At 39.9% G+C, this 27,241-nt stretch overlaps 1 protein-coding gene across 2 annotated transcripts in view; it reads right to left on the reverse strand.

Annotated features, from left to right (window-relative positions):
• Positions 1-23,825, reverse strand: part of RB1 (RB transcriptional corepressor 1) — an 80,610-nt gene extending 56,785 nt beyond the window's left edge. The window contains exons 1-10 of one of the 2 annotated variants that reach the window (XM_065053795.1): positions 23,530-23,825; positions 23,185-23,302; positions 13,347-13,459; positions 11,230-11,364; positions 9,386-9,424; positions 8,664-8,731; positions 7,108-7,218; positions 4,720-4,868; positions 4,081-4,158; positions 1,448-1,557 (exon numbers count right to left, since the gene is read on the reverse strand). In XM_065053795.1, coding sequence (XP_064909867.1) covers positions 1,448-1,557; positions 4,081-4,158; positions 4,720-4,868; positions 7,108-7,218; positions 8,664-8,731; positions 9,386-9,424; positions 11,230-11,364; positions 13,347-13,459; positions 23,185-23,302; positions 23,530-23,618 — 1,010 coding nt within the window. In that variant the 5' untranslated portion in view covers positions 23,619-23,825. The remainder of the gene's footprint in view (positions 1-1,447; positions 1,558-4,080; positions 4,159-4,719; positions 4,869-7,107; positions 7,219-8,663; positions 8,732-9,385; positions 9,425-11,229; positions 11,365-13,346; positions 13,460-23,184; positions 23,303-23,529) is intronic. The other variant, XM_065053802.1, reaches the window with a different exon arrangement.
• Between the last annotated feature and the right edge of the window lie 3,416 nt (positions 23,826-27,241).

Consider the following 27,241-nt stretch of genomic DNA (forward strand, 5'->3'; position numbering starts at 1 on the left):
AAACAAACTCATGAATAAATAAGGTAATTCAAAAAGGAATCTTTTCTATAACTTATTAATCTAAAGATAAAACTGTAGAACAGACTTTTAGAAGTTATTAGAACAATGTAAACTAAATTCCCAAGGAGATCTGCTTTGAGCAGGATGCTGGACTAGATAACCTTTGAAGTTCCCTTCCAAGCTTTTTTTTCTTCTCCAGAACTCTGTTTGCAAACAGCTTAATTTATGTGTACAGCTAGTATTAGCTACATTTTAATCCGATTTTAAGTGAATTTATTTTTCTACCATAATGTCACAGACTTGCATTGTGAGCTCACATCAAGTTACAGAAATGCTGAACTGTCAGGAACCACTGGAATTTAAGCATATGACAAATAAAATCAATAAAATAGAATTACAGAATCACAGATTAGTTTGAGTTGGAAGGGACATTCAAAGGTCATCTAGTCCAACCCCCTGCAATGAGCAGGGACATCTTCAACTAGATCAGGTTGCTCAGAGCCCCGTCCAGCCTGGCCTGGGATGTCTCCAGGGATGGGGCATCTACCACCTCTCTGGGCAACCTGGGCCAGTGTTTCACCACCCTCAGTGTAAAAAATTTTTTCCTCACGTCCAGCCTGAATCTTCTCTCTTTTAGTTTTAAACCATTACCCCTTGTCTTGTTGCAACAGGCCCTGCTAAAGTCTGTCTCCATCTTTGTTACAGGCCCCTTTAAGTACTGAAAGGCCGCAATAAGGTCCCCCCAGAGCCTTCCCTTCTCCAGGCTGAACAACCCCAACTCTCTCAGCCTGTCCTCACAGCAGAGCTGTTCCAACCTTCTGATAATTTTCATGGCCTCCTCTGGACCCTCTCCAACAGGTCCATGATATTTGTTATCCAACAGCACCAGGGAATGTGCCTCATCAATGGTACTTGACTGCTTATTCAGCTAAACCATTCGTGGCACATTTCTGTCCCATGCAAACAACCACTCCCCAAACAATATGTGTGTACAGGTCAGAAGTCAGAATGGGCTGACTCCCAGCAGACAGCTTCCAAATGTCACCATCTGGTTTTTAGGAAAGAGGATCTGGACACTGAGGATCCAAGCCATTCCATGCCAGGTGGCCCCAGAGCCATAATGCCACATCAGGCAAACCTAATCAACTCGCATGGCAGGGCCTCGGCCTCCTCACAACTCCTCAGCTTCCCCTGGATGACAGGTGCTCCCACACAGTAAGAATTGGAGTAGATTTTCCAAATCATTTCAGGCAGAGTTACAGTCATGTTTTCTAATTAGTTAAGCAATAATGTAAAGCAAGGCTGGTGATGCCAGAAATAGCTCAACTCAACAACAAACCTAAGAGGTCAACACGTTACAGACATCTCCATTTATAACATGAGGGGGCAGTACACAACAAGTTCATGTTCTCCATTACAAAATTAAATCAGTAAATGGAAATATTACCGTGTTATGACATCAGGCTGCAGAGTTTCATCATGATCCAGAAATAATCTTGCATCTATATCTTTGTTTTTGAGATAGAGCTCATCATACTGTTTCACGAGAACCTCAACCTCAAAAAAACATTAAAAACCAACTTTATTTTTTAGGAACAAGTTCGACAATTTACCAAATAATATCAGCTAGTCCTACTTCATGTATACAATGCTGAAATTTTAAGAAAATGACACTGGAGCTCACAAAGTCACTTCTTACAAAACAGCTGAAACATATCCAAAGGAAAATTATTGCTCACACACAAAGATAATTTTAGAAGAGAAAGCAAAGATCACAAGACTTCCTTGAAGAAATGTAGGTCTTGACACTGTAAAAGAGCTAAAAATAGCTGGAGTGGGAGAGACAGACCAGCAAATCAAATTAACATTTCCAGGCTTTTAAATCTTTCCTTCCAGAGTAAAAAGGGTCTCCAAGAGCAGGAAACATAAAATGATTGTCTTTAGAACAGGTGTCAGACAATCAGCTTGGTCCTTCTCTCTCCTGGTTTGGAGATAAAGGCCAAAACACAAACTCAAACCTTCTTGTTCTAACCATACAAGTTTCTCCATTTCATATTAATATTTGTACTGGTGCAGTTATACAAAGACATAGACCATTGTTTTGTATCTACATTGTTGTTTTTTAAATGACCGTTAAAAGTTTGGTTTTCAGTTTGTTTTGCTTTTTATTTTATTTTGAGTGACTAACACTAACTGGAAGTCTGGAATTTAATTTTTTTTTTTAATTGGGGCCAGATACCAGCCTCCACTTCTAATGTGCTGCTGTGCTCCTGCAGAAGTGGGCAGTCACCTCAATTGTCTGTTCCCTGAGCCCTCAAACATACTAAATGACGATACACTCTGGTAAATTCCTGCTAGAAAAGCAGGCAACAACAGACATTAACCCAAATTAGTCCCCTATCAGTCCCAGGAAAAAGCAAGCCACAAATACCTCCTACACAGCTTTGCTCCTCATCTTCTTTTACCTTTGCCAAATGAATTTGCTCCAAAATGATCTCATGGTTAAAACTTTGAGATTAGGATTGTTAAATCAAAGATTATCTTTAGATTCTTACTATTGCTTTGCTTGTTTAATTTTACAAGTTCGTTTTATTTTCAGTTTTCATTATCTTCCTAATGGTTTATGTGGGGTTTTTTGTCTTAAAAATTTCATTATTTCATGAAGTTGCAGAAACTTCAGATTCTCACTGCAAAAAAACCCAGCAGTTCTTAAATGAACCGGGCTAACTGTGAGGAAATCTTCAGCCAAAAATCAGAGCGCTGAATCGATCTATTCTTCAGTTCACGAAGTCTGACCAAACACAGAGTGAAGACAAATGAAATAAAGCCTCAAAAGCTTTTTCTTTGTTTTGGAAACAACATTAAATCCATTGAAAGCTTGGTGTTCTTTTTAATGAAAATGAAAGTCAATTTAAACATCCCATATTACCAGTTATTGTACTGATGATCTCAGCTTTGGCTGATGGTTAGCTGGATATCTTACATGAACTGTGTGCCTCTGAAATGTAGCTGTAACTTTCTGCTTTGTTTTAGAACATCCCTTCAGGCATTCAAGGTTCAGGGGCAAGGATCAGGTGACTAGATTTTCTCCTTCAATACTTCATCTTACACCATTTTCAGCAGCAGAGTCTTAAATCAGTAATTTTGATACTAATGCTTAAATGGAACAGCCATGGATGAGAACCCTCACTAATTTGAGAATAAGCTGTGTAATGACCTTTGCCTGGAAGTTCATACATGGCTTACCAACACCCATAAATTAAAAAGTTTAAACAGACTGCTGATACCTTGAAATTCATTTTGGAAGAGATTAAGAACTTCAGTGGGTCTCATATTTTGTCCCCCACCCAACACACTATGAAACCAAACAGAACATGCACTTTGCTGAATCTTGTAGGCCTTCAGTCTGAACAAGCTTCAGAGCTGCTTATTTTCACATTACCACATCTATTGGTGACACACAGCTAAACCTGCTCTTTAAGCAGTGGATGTGAACACATTGCAAGAAGTTCCCTACTAAGGCGCATTCTTGCACACAATTGCATAGAGGTAGTTGGCTGCATCCAGGCTACAACTCCGTGAGATGAAAGTAATTCTGCATGCACACAGCAGTCCAAACTCTGCTAGCTGTGAAACTGAGCCTAATCTTTTGGGTATCTCTCCAGCATGACTACAGCAATATGTCCCAATTACATTTAAATTAAGGTGTGTAATTTAATACTGTATGCATTCACAGACTGACTTCAGAAACTTGATATTGTAATAACTGTATTTTAGATTAATGACCTCACCAAGATCATGGATACGAAACTCTTACGTCATGTTTTGCTTTGAGCAAAAGCATTGGCTCAGCCTCAGGAAATCAATTTATTAAATTCAAATGTAAAAGCTAAATATACTCCGTGAATACTGGAATCTCTGCTAAGCCACATTCTTGAAAAACAACACATTTTGATAGCTGATCTTAGAAGAACCTATTAGAACTTCACTGATGTGTGAAAGTTGAAAGTGTGAAAATCTTGAGCAACTTGGCATGAAGTAAAGCACTGTTGTGGAACCATCTTAAATTCCTCCAGTTACCTCTGGTAGTCCATTTGAAGCTACAATACCACTAGAATTCAAGAAAGGAATAAAGCTTGTGAAATACACATTTTTGACCTAAAAAAAAGGAAAAAAAAACAACATTACCAATATACAGAGGCAACTACGCATTTACTGTTTTCAAATCTTTAAATCAAGAAACTAAATGAGATACTTCCGCAACGCACTGTATTTTGTTTTCGATAAAGCAAAACTGAAATTGCCTACATGTCCAAAACGTAGTGTGATATGGAAGCATGCAGCACATAATCCATTGCTGGAACATTAAATGACTTAACTGGGAAAGAACTGCACTCTTCCCAGTCCTCCTGTATTTCCACTTCCATCATCTGCTTGGATATTCAAAAAAAGAAGTACTTTCTACACAGGAATAGATTTACCAGTGAAGAGGAATGGGGTCTTTAAGATCCCACACAGAAGCAATGTGCTTGTTGAGTATATTTTCTTATCATGGGCTTTTTTTTTTAAACTACCTACTGAATGAATACCTTCCTTACTGAACTTGAGGGAAGAGTCAAGCAAGCACAGCTACTAAGATTTAAAAAGACCATTTAAATAAACACATATTCCAAGTGAAGTTTAGCAGCAAGATCTAACAGACTAAAACACAGGCATTACCTCATCTAAATTACAATCATGCTCTTTACAAAGGACTTCAATAACTTTTGTATCAGTATCAACTTGCTTTGAAGTATGTGTACTCCTGTTCTGACCTCTTCTTGGAGTTCGAGCTGAACCATTAACAGTCACTGCAGACACAGCAGACTCTGGAAAGACAGTCAGAACCATCACAGGGTTAGAGTTGTCTTAAGAAAGAAGAGATATATGTTTTTAAACCTAAGTGATCTACATTTTTACATGATTTTTCAGGTTCTCCTCTTAAATTTCCCTTTCTATCTGTTCAGCTGGGTAAGAAACCCTCATTACCAAAAACCTACACAAAACAAAAACATTTTTAAATTCTTATTTCAGTACTTGGACATTTTGCTTTCTTAAAAAGCTATACAATGCAGAACGTAATAGCACTTTTTGTAAGTAGCTTTGAATAAGAACCTGTTTCGCAAAGTTAGGAAACCCGTATCTTTTCACATTTTCTATTTTTATAGAAGTATAAAAGAAGGAGCTGAAAGAGTAACTTCATCTGATATGTCTGAAGGTTAACAGAGTCAATGCAGGACTTAAGTGCTGGTGGGAACCTGGAAATATGGTTATGTAGGGAATTCCTCCTTTCCCCAAATACCACCAACAAACAAGCAGGAACCAACAAGTTCACCTTGAAGATATCACAAAACCTTAATTCAGTGAAGTAAAACCATTTCAGTGAAGTAAAACCATTTCATTTTGTTAAGCTCAAAGTGGCTTCAACACTGTCAGCTTAAAATATGTTAATTATATTAATAATATATGTTAATATCACTAACTATTGTTGGTTTAAAACTGACATTCTAATCCACATGCTGTTCCGAGAAAACCTGACAAACTACACTGCTTGGGTGGCTGCATCATAATCCCCTCAGCCTTAGCCAGACCATAAAGCTTGACATCATTTAGCACAACGTGAAGCCTCTTGGTCATGAGGATTTGAACAACATGTTGTGTTATTTGCTAAAGGAATGAAGCACCTGCACATATCACGCAGCTTCAAGTTAGAAATCAATGCTTTACATTTATGACAGTAACAGCTGTATTTGCAATTTAGTCTGAAGTGGCAGTGTTTCTTTCCAAGATAGAATGCACAGAACCAAACTGCTTCTAATAATGAGCTCCTGGTCTTCGTGGTTTCACTAACAAAAATACATCAGTGTGAACGCAGTTCAAAACCAGCTAGTTTCACTTCAGCAGTCTTTGAAAAAGAACTGCTTTGTAACATCTGAAATAAGGAGTAGCATATGTCTGTCCTACTGTGAAGGACAAATTTAAATTCAAAATAGTACTGGAGGAGGGTAGGGATTTGCTTGTCACAAGCCCATCCTTTCCTACCCTTTATTTGTATTTAGATCAGAATAAAAGTGAGGTTATTTGTTCTTACCCACAACAAATAGCTACCAGGTCAGATAAATATCCTCCAAAACATGGAATTTAAAGAATATAGCAGTGAATACATCCACTATTCTAAAAAATTACCCAAGTTGGTATTTAGTTGTGAAGCAAATGAAAAAAGCAAGTAAATTTAGGCTATAAATATTAGTTTTGTATCCAAACTCAGAAGAGGATAAACTAATAAGTATCAAATAATTGTTTTCTACATACTATGACTCCAAATACTTCAGTATTTAAATACTATGGTTTGCAGAAGAAAATAATCAACAACAATGGAATTCTGTCTTTGAAAGTTACCATAAATGCTTACTTTCCCTTCCTTTTAACCAGGCTTTCCAGGTTTTAGGTACAAAAACTGAATGTACACAAGGTTACTGCTGAAGAAAAGTGTATATAGTGAATACCCATTATATTTTTACTTAAGATAAAAGACACTTGCTAATAACAAAGGGGATGTAATAAAAGCAAAGCTATCTACATTTTATGTCTACCATTTTATTTTGAGTTACCACCACAACTAGGTTTTCTATCCACTCTAAATTTCTTTTAAATGCCTGTATAGTCCGGTATCTTGCACATTTTTGTTGTCATCACACCATTCTATGTCAACGAAATAGTCATAGCACCACCTTCTCCTTTTGTAACTCAAAGCAAATCTAAATAATAGTTCTTGTTCATCATCTACCCAGAACCTGAATTCTTTTACCAAAGTAGAACTGCTGTTTCAACAAGCCCCTGAACAGCTTGTATGGGCAGAGAACATAGCAAATGGATGGTAGGAAAAAAAGTTAAATACACTGCCAGATTCAGGTAATTTAATTCAAGTTCACTATAATCTAAACTAAATTAGAACATTAAAAAATCCATTTTAATAAGCTGAAGAAGTTTTATTACATTAATTATGACTGCTAGCATGACTAATAGAAATTTAACCCAATTTGAAAGAAAAAAACCTGAAACCCTTACTGTATGGTTCCTTGAGCAGAGCAGGAGGTGACAGCTTGATAAAATAATCTAAGACACACAGCAACAACTGGAAAGAAATCACCAGGTCATCTTCCACTTGCAACACTTTACCTGCAAAAGTTTAAAAAGGTAAAGAAAATATGTTTGTGAGATGTTTGACTTAATTTTAAGAGTAATTTTGAAAAAATAAAGATTTGGAAGTTCATTTAATAAAACACTACAGTTAGAATTCAGAAATGCCAGTGTTCTTTAAAGGCTACTGATTATAGAACTCTTCAGAGGTTTGTTGCTTTAGAGATAGCATACATGTAAATAACTTTACTGTGTACAAAATTCCCACCTCAGTGCTCCTTCCTGATTTCTTCTTAATTTTAGTCTAGTGGAGTAATTCTGCAGATTATTTTGCCTGTAAGTACCTCTTTCTTGTGTTCAATTTGTCCTCACTTTTATGTAGTCTTAAGTTTTGTGAAAGAATTCAGAAAGCAGGAGTTGCTACTATATAGTGAAGAAAAATTCAAACCGTGCTATCACACTGTATGCTCAGCCTGTCAAATTTATATGAACTGACTTAAAAGCCACACAAATACTAGCCTGACAAGCGCTTTTAAAAGTACGTTATTCCAGTTGTTCCCAAATTATGATTCGTAGACCAGAGAAGATTTCCAGGGCCATTCCAAGATAGCGTGCATCACCACAAAAAATCTGGAAAGCCCACAGTAACCCAGAATGGCTACAGACCACTAATCGTGCTCTATTGACACGTGCAATTTTCACACTTATTTTGTATCAGAATGAGCAAGCATCACCCAGGCTCTCCTGTGACTTCAACTATTTGCTGGTTAATTTTAGCTTTCCTTATCCTCAGTGAAAAGGCAGGCTAGAAAAACTGAATTCAGATTTATGCTTATGCTTGGAGAATTCTAGTGTAAAAGCTCCATGAAGCTCAGCTGATCCAGGACCGATTTCAAGGGCAGAGATGTGCACACTTCACTGATAACACAGCAATTAAGATATGATTCATTCCTTTTTGTAGGAATAGTATAATGAGACAGAACTCCATGGGCTACCCAAATTGTTTCATCACTCAGCTTTAACTGGATCTTCAGCCTTTTCAACAAAGAATTGTAGTATACATAATTTCTGGGACTTATCTTAAAATATATTATTATTAAATTTTATTTATCTATTTGTAATATGTAAGCTATTAAAAATTCTGCAGGTCTTTTCAGGTAATCATCCATTATTAAAATATTGGCAGATTATAAAGCACCTCAGAATACACTCAAATACAAAAATACCAACCTTCAAAGTAAAAAACTTATAAAGCTTAAAAAATATTTATATACATAGGCAGAAACAGAAGTTAAAAGTGCAGTCAGATTGTATAGAAAGAAATATTACTGAGTAGTTACAAAAGCCACACAATCCAAACATTGTGGGCCTGTATTATGAACACTTGTAGTAAGGATGCCAGTCTAATACTGGACACAAAACAAACCCATAAAATCACTTCAAACATACTCATTAAAAATAACTGTCTTTAAATCAAAACTCACCTTTTGCCAGCAAAAAAGTAATCCAGTAATTTTTCAGGACTAATACAGAACTGAGTTCAGCAGAAATCCTGTAGAGACACAGAAATAAAGGCTTTGCATTAACAGCTCTGTACCATTTTAAACTATAGTTTCTGAAAACATGCTTCAGTCTACAGAACAATTTAAGACAATATGCAACATTTTCCATATAGTTACGCTTATTACCTCATTCCATTCCCTATGTAATTATGACTATATATTTGAAAAAATTAAGTCTCTGTAAAGCCATTCAAGAATCAGGACATATCCATATCATCCACGGAAAAGAAAGTGAATGCGCATAATTCACTTAACTGTTATGAGCTGGTTTCTCTCTTGTGCCTTTGACTAATGCCCTGTTCTCCAGTCACAGCATGAACACAATCCCATTTGGGAGTTGCTAAGGCATCTTTTCATCTACTCATCTGTTGCTATGATTAGGAAGGTCACTCTCCAAATGCTTGTTTCCACCATGCCAAGACACCTGCCATTAGGTGGTGATCCTTCACAGAAGAAGTGATCAAGATTTACATATAACTTCTGCAGCTTTCATCATCCCTCACTGAAATTCAAAGTCCTCTCTAAGTCTAAATTAAACACATGACATACTATGACTTAGGTCAGCCTCAGTGGGTTAAAAAATAAAGTGCTGACACATTTTACATCTTATCTTGAGAAACACAATTTTGAAAAGTCAGACTTACTCACTACTAGGTTGTTCCAGATAAATAAGGCCACAAGTCCTAGAAAATAAAAAGAAATGCTTATTTTTAAACACTTCTCTGAAAGCAAACTGTGTAATACCTTTTACTGCAATGTAGTGAAAAATACACCAGTACACAAAACATTCTAACTTTTAAAAAATGCTGACTCTTGGAAAACAGATTAATAACAGAGCAACTAAAGCCCTGCCAGAGCTGCAATAATACTGTTGCCTCCATGCTTATGTAAAAGCTTGCATAGAACATTTTAAATTAGGCACAATAAAGTTTGTTATTGTTTTTTTCCAGAAAGACAGGATTTGTATGTACATTGTTACTCAGTGGCTTGTAAAACATAGTAAAGTATGTACCACACCTGTGCAGAGCACTCTGTAAAAGGGCAATTTAAAACCTTTACTCTTTCTGTAGTGTCACTGCAAGCCCTGCAGTATAGTGTTTCTTCCTAATTATTCTAGGTATATGTCTTCCAATAAATTCATTTTCTTCAAAAGAAAACAGGGGTAAAACAAATTTCAGATCTTTCTGATTGAAAAAATATTGTTACTGCATTTCAAATTTTGAAAAAATAAGCAAGCAAAGAAGAGTTAGAGGGACAAAAACAAAAACACGCCTGCATAAATCTGCAATGACACTTTTATAAGCCCAGAAGACTTGTAATGGGTAAACCCAAATTATTTACAAGTTTCATAGCACTTTATAGCTTTAAGGCAGCTATAAACTTTACAAAAATGTTGTGATACATTATCCAAGTTAACAGTGTGATTGGATTGGACTTCAAAATGAAATAAAACTTATATCACATTTGTGTCTTGATTCTAGAAACTACTAAGGGGTGACCTGCTGCCCCTTTTAAGGGTCACATAAGGGTTGAGAGTCTTTTGTGGTTCAGGAGGCAAAACTGTGACTCCAGCTCCTGTAGCTGAGAAGAACCACAGGGCTGAAGCACCAGGATCAAGTAGTATGAGCATCACAGAATGATGCTTCAATGCTTAATGACATGAAACAGTTTTCTACTGGACTGTGCTATAGAGAATTGCACACTGATTAAAAATTGCCTTAGAGGATATCAGACCTTGCCAACACGCACCTATAACCAGCACACATTCACCTATAAAAGGATCAAAAGCCTTCCTCTCTGTCTTCACATTAAAGCACAGAGTGTGGCAACTTACCACCTTGGAATAGGAGCAACTAAAAAAAAGCATCCATTTGAAAATCTCCCAATTGTCAAGGTACACACAGAAAGCTCTTTAAATTGAATATGTCCGTCAGAGTGCATTCTACACGGAGAGAACACCCCTCTATTTTCACTGTATGGTCACAGCTAAACCACTTGGGAAAGTTTATCTTGATTACAGTGAGAACTGCTAACAGAGCAGGCTCTGCAATGCCTCTAAGCACTGGAACAAAAAGCCATCAGGTCCAGATCTGGGAGAGAGAAACTATCTGATTTGTGCTGTTTTTTCCTTCCCTTAGAAAGAAACTCTTAGAACAGAACCTGGGGAGGGGTGGGCAGTTAGAAATAGAAAGTCCCTTAAATTAAAAAAATATATATAGTAAAACAATCCTTATATTTGTAAAAAGCTTAAATAAAGGGACTAGTAACCACTTGCCATGCTGCTCTTACTATTGTTTGTACTGCAACAAAGCATTGTAATAGTTATGGAGTCAAATAGAAGAAGTGTTTATTCAATACATGTAAACATTGTAAATATTAGCATGCAGAGTTTAAACGGGCTCTTCTAATACACATTTGGAAAAGTCTAAATACATAATGTTAACAGCCATAAAGAATTCATCATTTTGAAATGAAAAATGTATACTACCTTTCAAACTTGTGATATAGTGCAAGCAATACATCATATTTCTTTTTCAGTCTTGATACAGTGCTATCAACTTTAGTGCTTACAGTGTCCATGTTAACATCCACCTCATTCAGAAACTGAAAAAATGTGCATACACTGGAAAAAAAGGAAAAAATATGCCAGGTTATCATAACTGAGAATGACCATTATGCAATAGCCCTTTAAAAACACCACCAAAACCCACTGCCTTACTTCACTAGACTCCAGCACATTCTTATTACAACTAGCAGTGACTGAGCACCTTGCTTTGCAAAACATGACTTGCTTACCTTGAGCCCCATACACCACCTTTAAATTTTCCAGAGGTAGGAAAATTGTTTAACTGGGTAGCACGAGTTTCTTGTGATACGGGCTTTACTACAGAAAGACAATTTTCTTGGCTAGCACAGATATTATCTGTAGAAGTCAGGATCTGCTCACTAGACACATCTTTCTTCCTTGCTCTGTCAGTAAAACTGCAAATATCAAACACAGACATCTTGATTCTTCTGCTCTAGCTAAAAGTTCTACTTCAGAAATGTTCTTACTGCTTTAAGAACATGACCCTTGGCTCCATCCATGCTAAAGAGAGACCAAGGAATGAAAAGTAAGATGAATGCACTGAGTTACTTGAATTACAAATCCTACAACAGGCAGTGGGGACAAGCACAGCCCCACCCTTTGGAAATACTATTACAGAGGGGATTAATGTTTTCCCTACTCATCCATGTAATGTTATGGCCATCAAGAAAGCATTTTATGTTTTTGTTCATAACCAAAATGAGCAGACTACTAAAAATGAAGGAGGATGCTATCAAATATATTGAACTATTTCAACTATATCAAATATAGTTTGATCCTTTATCAGAGAAAAGGATTCTGAGATGGATTGGCCTTTTTTTAGACTAAAAAAAGAGAACAGAAAAATGGTCAGGAGTTCATTTGGGAATTCTTTTACCATAGAATAAAAAAAAACCTTGCCAATATGTCTGTGTGGCTCTAGAGAATAAGATGACTGGTAGAAATCTCTGCCAGATCGATTTTACAGCTGACAAAAAGCCCAGGGCTAACAAGCAATTGAGTAATGCTAAAATAAAAATTGCCAGAGTAACAGCTTACTCTATGAAACCCCAAGGGAAAAAAAATCTCTTTCAGTTTTCAGCACAAGTTGGCCTGTACTCAGGTGGAACATGCTGAACATCGCTGCACAAATGCAATTAGATTTCATCCACAAGATTCCAAATTCAGTCAAGACTGAAGAGATTAAATAGAAACATAGGACCTGCCCACTGCTCTGGAGAAGTCCAATCAAAACTGATGACTTCCAATAAAAGAGTTTTTATCCCCAAGCCTGGGGTTAGCACCATGATGAGCCCGGCGTTCTGCCTGAGCCTCCTGCCCTAGAGCATCCCAAGGCTCCGCTCCTGCTCTCAACACACAGCACAGTTATTAGGCAGACAGCACTGGGATCCTTTCCTTAGATTAATACAACACAAGGGTATGTCAACTGCAGTTGCCACCTAAATTTACCTTAAAAGCAGATATTGTCCTATAATTTTAATTCATGTATTATGAACTTGGTGAATATACAATAGAACAGTGACAATTCCTTAGCAAAAAGCATATACAGAAGCACAAAATTTAGACTGGCATTAAAACGTCTGAAAGAGCAGCATGATGGCAAGCTAATTGAAGAGTAACAATTTTTCCCCACTTCTTGATTTAGCCTAAGCCTAATGTTGGTAAAAAGGTTTTATACAGGGAAATTAAGGCAAATATTTTAGGTGTAATTTACACCAAGTTAAATTCATGAAGACTTCAGGTTGAACAAGAACAAGCTGTGTGATACAATCAGCTGTGTGATACAATCAAAGCCAGTCACAGCTGGAATCAAACAAGTATTGTTGCTCTCACAACTAAAATATGACAGCAATACTCCTAGTTTACCAAAATATACAAAATTCCCATAAGTAGCCTTCACTTTAAAATCAGCTAGCCTGATATACACAAAGATTCCCAATGCTTAAAAACATTCTCTTTATAAAAATGTTGACTAGTTCATTGTTGATATCTAAATTCACACATTCAAATTCAGTTACCTTATGCTAATACTTTTCAGAAGCTCTGTGAAAGTGAATGTCATTTCATCCAGATCAATTGCTACAATGAAGATACAGACTCCCCATGTTTCCTTTTTCTTTTTGTTATAAGCCTTTTAGAAAAAGAGAAAACAGTATCTTTATTATGCAATACAAGCGGGTAATATATGAAAAGCATTAATTTGTCCAAATTTCACTAGAAATGGTAAAACAAACCACCCTCAAGTAAACATTTGATTATGAAAGCAAATTATTTGGTATCTGTGATGTAAAACTTGCAGTGGTTTTCAGTTGAAAGACCGTGCACTTCAACTTTTATTCCTAGAGTACAAGATCAATTTTAGCCATACAATTCAGCAATCTTCAAAATAGAAGCTTTGATTCCACAGAACATTTATGCAAAGCAGAAACCATTATTAGTTTTTAAGTTACTATATTTTACTAGAATAAGACACTGAAGATTAAAGAATAAGGGGACAAGCCACACAAGCTGTAACCAATCATTCTCATTTAGAGCCACAAAGATGACTGGATGAGTGGAGAATTTCTCATATGAGGAAAGGCTGAGGGAGCTGGGTCTCTTTAGTTTGGAGAAGAAGAGACTGAGGGGTGACTTCATTAATGTTTATAAATATGTAAAGGGTGAGTGTCACAAGGATGGAGCCAGGCTCTTCTCGGTGACAACCAGTGATAGGACAAGGGGTAATGGGTACAAACCGGAACACAGGAAGTTCCACTTAAATATGAGAAGAAACTTCTTCACAGTGACAGTGCCAGAGCACTGGAACAGGCTGCCCAGGGAGGTTGTGGAGTCTCCTACTCTGGAGACATTCAAAACCTGCCTGGACGCCTTCCTGTGTAACCTCATCTGGGTGTTCCTGCTCCAGCAGGGGGATTGGACTGGATCTTTCCAGGTCCCTTCCAATCCCTGACATTCTGTGATCCTGTGAACTTCATCAAAGAAAAGCCCTCCTGCAACAACAGACATGCCACCCACATGGACTTCACTCTTGATGGAGTTCACTACAAGCTGATCACTTGGAGTTCCAGTTTCCTTCCACCAGCACAGCATCCCAACAGAAAACCTCTAAAGAGATCCCTCCATGCTTGGCAGAAACATGGAAGAAAAACCCAGGCAGCTATATAGCACAGCTTTTGGAAACAGAGCTATTTTGAAGATGGAACCAAGTGTGAATGCAGTCCTGCAAACTCTTAAAATACTCTTTGGACATTTGGCCTCCTTGTAAATAAATCTCCAAGGCCACCTAGACCCACAGCCACTTTAACAAAGGAGCAGGGTTTGAACGGGTACCTCAATAGCTCCAGATGGAATGTGACATCCATGAGAGGACAGAGGTGAAGCAGACCCCCAGGAGCGAGTCAGCTGAAAGACCAACTCTGGCTCTCCTGCTCCCCGGCCTACCCTTTTATCCTGTCCTCATCACTCTACCTAGCTGTCTCCCAGAAAACACCAACACGAACCACAGGGGTCAGTTCACTCCAGAAAATACTCCCAAAAGGCAATAGGAATATGTCTGCACCAGACCCAGTACCCTTTATCTTACATGGTTTTCCAAAACTACCCTGAAGGGCTCTGCATCCTCAGCACCCACTCATATCCTCACTTACTCAGCAGCGTAACCATGACAAGTAGCTTGCCATGCCACTTTTTACAATTGCTCTGTTTCTTTCTTGGGACCAGTGTTTATACATCCATAAAGACCAGCTGGGGTCTCCTCCAAAGGATGAGAAATTCCATTGGTTTGTGCAATTGATAAGAATCGTAATACAGGTTTGACAGCTAAGGTAACCAGCCACCTTCAACAACATGGTAACTGTGCATTATTTATGTTACTGCTTTCTTTCTGCATTCCTATTTGTGCATTTCTATAAATCATGACTCCTTGTACAACAGAAAATTATTTTCAAAGAAGCTATTAACAGACTGAGATATATTTGATGATACATGAATAAATATTAATATCAAATAGTCACCATCTTTTTTTTATAGAAACCCTTACTTTTTAGATATTTAACATACCATCCTATGCTACCAGCAAGCTAAAGATAAGGCAAAAAAATTGCTCTCAAAGGGAGGTTTGCACAGAAAAAATGGCTTTGAGAGATTCACTCCCAGCATCTCAGCCACCCTTTGCTGTCAGGTACAACAAGCTACCAGGCACATAAGAACTGAAAATGTCCTGTAGGATGGGGATGTCTATTTTCCTGCATTAATATTCCTGTAATGCATTGTACACAATCTTGAAGGTTAAGGCTAGCTAGAGACCTACCAAGAAGAAAGGTGACTACTCATTAGGACATCACTGCCACTGGAGAACTTGCCCTTACTTCATGCTCCTGCAAACATGGAGCGTGACATTGTTCTGTAAATATAACATTTTGTAGAGCAGGAGGACCAAGTGCTAGGAAGTGGTGAAGTTGTTCTTAGTTTGCTGCCAATCCAAACAAGCTCAGCTCCCCTAGGTGGACTAGTTCTATTCAGGAAGGAAAATTCTCGATGGCTATAGCAATGGTTTGTCTGATAAGAGTGAGGTCGAGTTTTGCAAGAACTACCTTCAAACTCCTTGTCCAGTATTGGCTGGGGTAACAACTCATTTATTACTATCATTAAACAAGATGGCAGCCTCAGAAGCAGCCTGTCAATCTACTAGATTCAAGCTAATATCAGGACTAGCTCCTTATCCATTCCTGGTGTTACAGGATGCTCTGGGCACCTTCTCCTCAACGAGACAGATGTTGAATGACTGCTGGCCTAAGAAAAAACATTAGATAGAATCCAAGATAAACTAATAGATTAAGAAAAGGTGAGCAGCTCCTGAATGTGCCCACCTCTTAACATCAGCTGCATGAGGGAGGAGAGGAAAACATGCAGGAACACTGGACTGGGCCCATACCCCCAGATACTGCTGGTTAAAACACCCAAAGACACAGGTAAACTGCACTTTCTTCAGAAAATAAAACCACCTGCCCATGCATGAAGAATTTAGTGATTTTTTTAATACATAAAATATAAACATCATGAGGTAGGAAAAGGGGAGAAGAAATAAGGAGAGGTCTTCCTGGCAAGTCAAGATTCCTGAATATTCTTCTCATCACAACCCTTCCCTCCCTACACTCACAGACATTTTTCAATTCCTTTCCTATACAAATGACTTAAAGCTGACGGCAGAACAAAAATGCAGCGGCATCACTCTGTTCAGCTATTTTGCCAGTGTCGTAACTGCAAGGGAGCCAATCCTACAACACAAATTAACAGTTTATTTTAAGCCAAAGCCAGACGATTCATCCCAGATGGACCTGAGGGCATGGGAATGGATGCAAGACAAATTCACAGCCAGAAATTCATTTCTGAGGGTTTTCTTCTTGACCACAGTCTGACTCAAGACCTTTGTTGATACAGCACCACTACAGAACACAGGCAGGACAAGGGCTCAACATTCATCCTTGGCTGTCAGCTCCAATAAGATGACTTCCAGGGACCTCATTTCAACTTATCACTAATCAAAGCCCTCCAATTACTAACACAAAGATTATTTGGCACCTAGTAGTCTATGTAGGTTTCTTTTTTTATTTATGATTTTGGAGAACCAGTGCTATAACTTTTGGCAATGTAGGTTAGTTCTGTAGAATCAATACAGCTTTCTGTAGGAAAAGATCTAAAACTCTTACAAACTCTTTAAAGATATTTACTTCTCATTCTGGAACTACTATTAATACTATTTAATCTAACAGATCATCAGTTTGCCTAAATCTAGTGAAAACAACATTGAGGAGTCAGAGGCTTGAAATGCTCATCAAACTGGACTACTGTGAGGGGGATTCTTGCCTTTCTTCTTTCCAGATGTTTTTGCAAGAAATAACTTCTGGTCTCTACCTCAAAAGGTTCTCCATTGCTAAACCAGTCGCAAGGAAGAGAGGGTCACAGCAAGTCTCAGTTCTAGTTTGCAGTTAGAGATGTTTATTATTCCCCCTGCACTGATAAGTTTTGATGACAGCCTACAAAAGTGATCCAGGAATAGAAACTTCAAATGATGTTGTGTAAAAGAAGGTCAAGAGAAACGTACATGAAAAATACGCAAACGCAGATGGGTATTTGAATCATATGGGATATAAGCTGTCACACTGTCAATACCAAAAACCGAATTTTTGAAGGGGTTACTAGAACCTCAGCCACCACATCCTAATCAATACTGTGAACTAGTTAGATGGTACAAGAAACATTCACAGATATATTTGTCATTACAGGGCGGAAGGTGGCAGGAAAAAATAATGAAGCAGCATTCAAAATAGAAAACTGATAAAAATTAAGACTTGTAGGAAAAATTTCAGAGAAAAAAATCTGAAAGTGAACACTGTACCCATTGCCTACATACAAGAACTTCTGTGTAAAGTCAGATCTTCCATTTTTCAGCAATGATGGTTGCAGATTTCCTATTGAATATTGTCTGGAACGGAAGATCACTATTAGTTCTCAACAGATTAAGTCGAACTCATACATAATACTAGATAAAAGTAATGGAAGTCAATGGAAAGTATTGAACTGATGAAGAATAATTCTTCTGATATAAAAATTTCCCATTGTACTTTTTTTGCACATAGCAAGACTGGAGGGGACATCAGTTTTTCCCCAGGATGGGCAGATGATGAGCAAAAAAAAGAAACCGTATGCCAGTTAGCTAGGCTTTTAAAGTGCAAGTGTACAATACATACGTGCAACGCATCTGCTACTACTATACTGATTCTCGCTAGCAAGAGCCCATGGTGATGATTAGGTTTGCTTTGGGACTTTCAGTAGCTCTTTGTTATTTTGTTTAATAACTGAGGATCTTAAAAATATCTGTAGTTTTGCTCATCCACACTAAGCTTCAGGGAATTCAGGTTCAGTTTAGCTGCAGTTCTATAAATAAAGTCTTCCCTGTCTAGAGCTTTGTCTCTTACTAACTTGCATGTGTTTCACACTTTTGACAAAAGCAAGAAGCCTCTGCATGCCTTTTAACATAAGGATGAGATGGTTTACCAACTACGATGGTTTAATTTTCGTAAGAAACTACAACAAAAAGGAACTAATTTAATTTAAGTGTGAAATTTAAAGGATTGGAAACATCTGACCTGCTGATCGTTAACTTTTGGTCTATATAGAGCAGCAACCTTACTATATTTAAGAACTCATTATTTCTTTCCTCTACTTAAGCTACAGTTCACCTTTTGAGTTTTCTTCACTAAGAACATAGTTCAAGTCTCGCACAAATCAAGTGCTCCGCAGTATCTGCATACCAATGTAAGTCACCAGTTGGAGATCATTTCAGAACGTAAGATGAGCAATTAGAAACAAGGAAAGATGACAAATACCTTCAGATGCTAGAGACTCTCTGGGAATAAAAAAAAAAGCAGCAGTAACACATTCTCATGTTGATGGGATACAGAATAATCACCACTGGCTTGAATTGTAACACAAAAACAGATTAGCATAGTACCTGGGGACAAACATCACAAGCAAATAAGGTTAAACTAGGAAGGATTAACTACAGAGACCACAGATGTTTCATCATCAGAATTTTTTAATAGTGGGTTAGACAAGCACTTGATAAAAATTACTCAGGAATCCATAAGACTGAACAGCTGAGCAGCAGCACAGCGGGTCACATTTCCCAAACAGTGCTACGAACAGCAAACAAAAAGCAAAGCTCCTACCCACATACCATATACTACAGTAAGCTGGACTGATGAGGTTGAAGCACACCAGACCATATGCCCCAAGGCCCTTGGCAGACTCCAACTTCTATCAATTTCCTAAACCACTTCAATTTCCTTCGCAGAAGTTCAGTTCCAATTTAGTCAGTGTCAGCTGCTCCTCATATTGGTTCTCTCCAATATATTAAGCAACAATTCACTCAGGTTTCTTTTTCCTGCTTACATTACCCAATATGCTACTTCAGATTCTCATTTTATTGTTCTTTATCAGAACAAACAGTAGCAGAACACAAAAACACCCTAAACTTTTTACTAGCAATATTAGTATGGCTTCCACTACCTCCCCTAGTCTTTCTTACACCAATAATCACATGCTACTCGAAGTACATTAGTAATTCCACTAAATCTATTTACTCCATCTGGAGTTTACTATTAATTCATTATATGGGTTTCAGGATTGTTACAAAAATATAGGGGTGCAAGAGAAGCAAGCATCAGAGCTAATTCTCTAAGTCAACAACTGGCTTTGAAGAGCTTTGAAACTAAGACAGTAAAAACTACAACTCTAAAACATTTTGTTTAACTAGGTAGCTTGGTTTGGTAAACAAAAATGACAGAAAGAACAAAAGTCTTTGTATGATACTGATGCAAAAAGCTCTTTATTTATATATACACATCCATGTTTATAATGAGCTTGTGCAAGAGTCCACCAGATATAAAAATAATTTTAAAATAAAATATCTTTCTGGTCAGGCATGAAGTACCTTCCTTCACACCATATACCAACAGCACTGATGCAGTACAACACTTCTGAAACCAACATTTAGGGTTTTACCTCAGATTTCAAGTTATGATGTTATTGTAGAAGAGTATAACTAAACTCTAGCTGTCATAGAGGAAAACTTTACCACCATATTCAACACAGTTATAGTGGTTTTGAACAATCCCTCTCTGCAAGCCATGCTTTTCCAACTACAAGTCAGTCTCAATTTTTAAGATCATGTAACCATCTCTCTCCTGCCACCTTCCTCCTCCTCCACACCTCTCACAGGGCTTCAGCTGTTTCACAGATTCAAGGCCCAGCTGTGATAGGGTGCAGCTGTACATCCTTGACTCAAATTGCTGCAGAAACAGATAAGCTGAGAGCACTATAAGAAAAGCTGCAGTGGAAAGCTATGCAAGATAAGAAATAAAATACTCCAGAGAGAAGCTGGATCATTAGTAGCTCAAAGATCCAAAATAGAAAGAAAAATACCTACATGGAAAGATGTGACATCCTGAAGGAATAAAAAACAGGGGATCAGCCAATTTTGGTGGCATCAGGGGGTACCAGCACAGAAGATTCATTCCAGGGAGAAGCAGATATCAACCCTTCTCCTGACTGATGCCTGCCTGGCCAGCAGAGACTCAAGTGTCTCACTGAAGCGCAGAGCTGATAGGTCACTACATCCTAGCAATAGCTTGTGCACATGCGCGAAAACCAACTGCTTTATACTTTTAAGCTGCATATACCTTGTCTGCAGAGTCTCTTTGCACGTGATTACATGTTCCCTAAGTAGCCCAATAAAGGCAGTACTAATACATGTTCTTTAAGTCACTAAACACTCACTGAGCAAGGATACAGCAGGTGTTCAGACTAAGTCCAAGCCCACATTTGCATCCTGAATCTCTGCCAGTTACCACAGTGCCTAATGTTTGTGCACATCACATCCTAGTTAGCACTGTCAGTCCTCTCCACAACCTCAGAGGCTTGGCAGGCACAGTTCTGAGATCAACCACAATGAACAAGGCCAGTGTGCCAGGGAAAGCAAGGTTTCAGGTCTTTATGCTCTGTAAATTGCTTGCGAGCAGGATCATTAGATGCTACCTCTATTTTCATCAGCAGTCTGATGATTTAACCTTCCTCAAGTCAAACCAAATATGGAGTTAAACAGAAGTGTTCTGGTAGGTATTTGCCTCAGCTGCTGTCCTGCTATTTCCCTTTATTGCTTGAGAACAGAAAGCTGCTACATAAGCAGCTTCTTCTGTTCCAGTTCAGAATTGAAGAGGTTAGCACTGAACCACATTGATTAAAAACTCATACAGCTAGTGCTTGCAGGACTAACCTCCAACACATTACCTTTACCACTAGGGAGAAAGGAGTGGGTATTTAAATATAGCCTCCTCTTGAGTGTCTGCAACCTGAACCAGAGAGTCACCCTGAGAAGCCCTGCTCCCCATTATAACAGCTTGACTTGGAAAGAGAAGCAGTAATCAGCCAGGCTGTTAATTTGCTTGACTTCACACTCAAACGAAGCCTGTACTGGTCTCAGCTAGAAGTAGCAACTCCAGCACTTGCCAGGTCCCTGTGGAGCAACGCACTCACCAGCTTCCTCACTTCAACACCTTGCTGATACATCAGAAAGTTTGATTAAAAGGCCCATGATTGAACCACAATGTGATGTACACTTTTTCCTGTACATTGCAAGGCTCTTAGAATAGGACTTAATTGCAAAACCTTACAGACTAGCTGTATGTCACAGTCATTGCCACCTTCTGAATAGATACAATAGGTCACCTTCAGATGCTGAAGAGAAGGGCTACAAATGCCCTGTGTCTTATCTGGCCACTGCTAGGCAACAGTCAGAGAAAAGAAAATTCCACCTGTAAGTGAAAATGTGCAGAATTATACTCAAACCTGCCTTGTTTTTTTCACTCCATAGAGCTGACTACTCCTGCTTTGGCTCATATAGATGAGCTCAGCTATGCTTTTAATTAAGTGTTCCCTGGGAACATCCATGGCCGGAAATTGTATCAGTTACCAAAAGAGCTGTACACAGTCTCTCTCCCTTGCTGTTACCGTATTATGTTGTGAAATTCAAAAGCATTGAGAGCTGGTATACCCACGCTGTGGTTTAAAAACACCACACAAACAAGGTATTCCTAGTGACGCCATAGCTGTGGCAAGTCAGCTCAAGCTGCAAAAGAATAAGCAAAAGTTGCAACAAATACAAGGACACTAGGCCACACAGTGGGAATAATAGCCCAGCTAGGTATTTTAAATCTAATTCAGGTCTGTAAAACAAAGTGCTGTTCATGACTTAATTGTATTGTAGCCATTCTCTGAGTCAGCTCATTGAGACAGCAGAAATGCAATGAGAAGAGGAGGGGGAAAAAAATCAAGAAAGGGCATAATTTTTTAATGTGTTTATACATGCCCAAATGACTAACTTTGAACGGAAATACCTCAATGATAAGTACATACAGATTAATATTATGAAGTAGAAAAAAAAAGTTTAACATACAAACACCCTTTTCTCTGCAATAGCCTTCTTCACACCCTTTCTGCAGCCTCATGAAGAATGCAGCAGAAAGAAATACACAGAAACACACAATGAGATGACCCATATAAAGCTGACTCAGACATATTTGAAATAACTTGCGGTTTGACGAATTAGCTGATCACATAGATTGTTTTCCACTGCCATTTATTAGCAATCTAAAAGAATTCTTGAGTCCATACCTTTACAGGAAAACATTAACGAAAATGGGATATATATAGAAAACACTTTATATAGACATGTACATGGTAACATCCAACTTTGGTCTAACTGTGCAGTCACACTGCACAAGCCTTGACTGCAAAACACTTAGAGAATCATATAATAGTTTGGGTTGGAAGGTACCTTCAAAGGTCATATATTCCAACCCCCCTGCAATGAGCAGGGACATCTTCAACTAGATCAGGTTGCTCAGAGCCCCATCCAGCCTGGCCTGGAATGTCTCCAGGGATGAAGCATCTACCACCTCTCTGGGCAACCTGGGACAGCATTTTACCACTCTCAGTGTAAAAAAATTTCTTCCTCATGTGTAGCCTGAATCTTTTAGTTTGAAACCATTATCCTTGTCCTATTACATACAACAAGCCCTGCTAAAAGGTCTGTCTCCATGTTTCTTATAGGCCCCTGTAAGTACTGAAAGGCCACAATAAGGTGTCCCCAGAGCCTTCTCTTCTCCAGGCGGAACAACCCCAACTCTCTGAGCCGCTTGGCCCCCAGTCCAGTGAAGTTATGTTTAGTATTTTAACTCAGGCACAGGACAGACACCACAGCAGATGGGCAAGTTACAAGCAGCAGCAGGTACTCACCAGAGCTCCATCCACAGCCGATAAGCTCTCGTAGGTCTTCCACGCTTTCTCCCTCACACTCTCCGACACTTTCAGCGCATCACAGAGCGCAACAAACTCCGCTTCGCCAACTTCCAGCCTAGGGACAGCAAAAGGCATCAGCAACGGGGACTCCGAGCAGCACACGGCAACGTACGGGAGCTCTGAGCTACGAGGGAACGCTGGTTACTGAAGAGCGCCCCGGGCTGACACCGACCCACCCCGGGAAAACGCACGACCCGGGCCCGCGGGCGCAAGAAGCCCCGGCAGCGCAGACCGAGCCCGCCGCCTCCCCGGCCCGCGCAGGACGGTCCCGCCGGCGCTCACCGGGGGGCGGCGGGCGGCGCGGAGCCGCTGTCGGGGCTGGCGCGCTGGCTCCTGGCGGCGCTCGCCCTGCGGGGGGGCTTGGGCGGCATGGCGGCCCGCGCGCGGGCGGACCGTTGGGCCCCGCCGTTCAGGCGGCAGTAACGACGGACCCCCGGCGGCCGCTCCCCTGCCCGCCGCCCAAACCGCGGGAAAACTGCGTCACCGCCAGCCGCTCCGCCGTCACTTCCGGGCCGGCTGCCGCTCCCCCGCCCTGCCCGCCGGCGAGGAGCGGTGACCGCGCCCCACACACACAAACCGGCTCAGCGTGCCTCGGAACCCGGAAGAAAAAGCTGCCCGCGCCAGCCGCTAAGCCAATGAACGTGCTCCTTTCTCCCTGCTAGCCAATAGGAGCCGGCTCCGCTTCGTGCGTCCCCGCAACGGGAGCGAGGGCGGTGGTTGGCGGGAGGGGCGGAGTGGGGCGGGGCTTCTTGCGATAGCGGCGGGATGGCGGGAAGGCTTCGCCTCTGGCCGGGAGCGGGCGGTCTGCCCTGTGTCTGGCGGCGTCTCCTGCCCTCCCAGACTCGGCTTTACAGCTGAAGCGAGTCAAAGCTGAGGAGGCAGCGAGGGAAAGAGTGTCACACAGAATCACAGAATGTCAGGGATTGGAAGGGACCTCGAAACATCGTCTAGTCCAATCCCCCTGCCGTAGCAGGAACACCCAGATGAGGTTACACAGGAAGGCGTCCAGGTGGGTTTTGAATGTCTCCAGAGAAGGAGACTCCACAACCTCCCTGGGCAGCCTGTTCCAGTGTTCCGTCACCCTCACTGTGAAGAAGTTTCTTCTTGTATTTAAGCAGAACCTCCTGTGTTCCAGTTTATACCCATCGCCCCTTGTCCTACCATTGGTTGTCACTGACACTGCTTGTCCAGCCGCCCCAGCGGGAGGCCGGCAGGTGCTGGAGGGAGAAAGCGTGTCATGGTGAGGTGGTCAGTGCCGTCTCCTCACAACGGGAGCACCCTGGGCGTTATAGATCCTCCAGGGCCCGTCAGTCACTCCAGAGACCATAGCCCGGCTATTTTTGATATTTTAAGTACTTAACAAGCTGGAGGCAGCCAATACATCATCTCTATGACATGGAAGAACCACAGATCTAGATATGAAACCAAAACCAAATAATTGTACAGATACAGAGCGGAACAGAACTTACAAGTCCTTTATGACCTCCTCTCAGTCTGACAATCATCCAAGTCCTAACTAAAATACTCCTTTTAACAGTATGCATTACAATTCAGTTTGATGCAATAAATTCTCTAGTCTTTGGGCATCTTCTGGATTTTAAGTCCATGAGATTCAAATCCCCGGGGTTCTGATTCACAGATCTTCCAGATCTGCTCTGTTGTCTCCAGTCGCGTATCCACATTTGGAAGGCAGATCACTGCTGCAAACAAGCACATTTCAGATTTTTTGTGATGATGACTTCCTAGAAAAATCCAAAATGTTTGTATGTAAGGACGCTTACTACATGCACATATTTATCATTCATCTGCAAAGCAACTAGTTTTAGTGAGGTTGCTGTCAAAGTTCTGGATTGAAAAGAAAAAAGAAGTACAACTGTGGTATAAAATAAAAATTCACTAGTATTTTTAAGATTCATAAGCTTTATTAATTTGTTCAGGCTTTTTCTTTATATCCATTAACTTATTTAAAAACAGAAGAATAGGCCATTTTTCTGGTTTGTAATTAGAATTAAACCAATTCCACTAAAGCGAATACAGAACAAATGGGATTTCTGAAGCAAATAAAAGTACATAAACTCCAAATGAAATGTTCTAATTGTAGAGTGTATTGGGATTCAGACACTCCTTATTGTGATTCTAGGAAAACTGTGACTAGTTTTACCCTGCTTTTAAGCACATTTAAATCCTTCTTGTAATTAGATGATACCATATGCCGTGAAAGGTTTGAAGTCCAGAACTGTGTGTCGCCTACAGTCGGGCCCCAGACAACTAGGCAGATCTACCAGCTTGGAATAGTAAGTTAAAACCCTAAAGTGCAGATGAGTCCATTGGCTTCTCCTCACAACTGGCTTTAAGAGCACAGAAGAATTTAAAATGAGAGCAAAGCATCTCAGAAAACATGGTCAAGGCCAATGTAGACCCTCCCAGCTGTCAGCAAGAAGGAAACACACCCTCCTGGGTAGGTTCCCTCACAGCTGCTTCAGCATGCTTTTAGAGCCAAGCCCCAGGTCATCCAAATGACAGGCACAGGCTTTTACTGCTCTCACAACCCCCTGTGCAATCGTGCTTAGGGAACATCACGTTGTTTTGAAGAGCTGACAGCCAGCCTCAGTGTAAATACTGATTTTCTAAAATTGTCTGCATGCCAATCACCTTCTCAAGTCAAATTTCATGCACTTTTTCATCGAGCAGGGCACTTAGGGCTCCTTCCATAAGCGGGTACAACCAAAATACAATGCTTCGAGTTACACCTGGAGAGAGAGGAAGGGAGACAGGAGATGAATGAAGCTACAATAACCTTTAATCTTCCATCCTGAAGGCTCAGAGGTAGTAACAACATCTAAACTGCATTAAGATGACTTAACATATATGTATCTGCTTCCAAAGAAAGGCATGTGTATATGTAAAACCATATGTAAATTGCTGCGCTTTTCCCCCCCATTTTGGATATAATGATTTCAATGCTTTAATCCTGTATTTTAAAATGTTTTCTTTTAAATGGAGCCCTTGGGCTTTTGGAATAAAATGGCAAAGGAAGGAAAAAAAGCAGCTCTTACTAGGGAAAAAAAAAAAGAAACAAAGGAAACACTGGAAGGTCAAATAAAGTATTAATGGTAATTTCTCATCTGACCTGACAATATTTTTATTCTAAACATCTTGCTACAACAGCTTTTAAAGTGTAGGTCATAGGCAGATGACAGTCTGCAAAACATTGCACAGTCGAGCACTCCTGACTCATTGTTTCCAGCTGCTAAAAAATCCTAAGTAATTTTATTATCTTAATTCTTTTTCTTAAAACTGTTGCTATAGTTTCATGGTAATTGCCAGTGGGAATAGAAGTCATGCTTTCATTGGAAATGAAACCAAGCCTTTTTATTTCGACTCTTACTGCTCAGATATGGTAGATGCTTTGCTACTTTTTTAGTTTTCAGCCACCAGCCCCTGCCATCAGTGTCCCCTGGAGCCCAGCTGTCCCTCTCAACAACCCACCACAAGTGCTGATGGGACCGAGGAGGTGAGGGACCTGTCGCCACTCCCTTTGGGGTAGCTCTTCTCCAGCTGCTGCCCTACAGGCCTTAAGAAGGACCAACTGGAGTAACAGATGGACTTGGGTGAGGGTCCTGCTTTCCACTCCCCAGCATGACCTCCCCTGGTAATGCTGCCTCACGGTTGCACTGGCACCATCTCTGCCTTTGAAGCTGGAAATGGTTTAGGAGTGCAATGGGGTGAAACTATTTGGTTGTACCCCTTGTTGGTGAGACTGACCCCTACTATTATTGCATCCTACATGAAGACTCAGTTCAAAAAAACTGGCTGGGTGGGTGGGCCCAAAGCGTTGTGGTGAGTGGAGCCAAATCCAATTGGTCATGAGTGGTGTTCCTCAGGGTTCAGTATTTGGGCCAGTTCTGTTTAATCTCTTTATCAACGATCTGGATGAGGGGATCCAGTGTGCCCTTAGCAAGCCTGCAAACAACACCAAATTGGGTGGTTGAGG

Source organism: Columba livia, chromosome 1 (genome assembly GCF_036013475.1).
Source record: "Columba livia isolate bColLiv1 breed racing homer chromosome 1, bColLiv1.pat.W.v2, whole genome shotgun sequence".
Lineage (NCBI taxonomy): Eukaryota > Metazoa > Chordata > Aves > Columbiformes > Columbidae > Columba > Columba livia.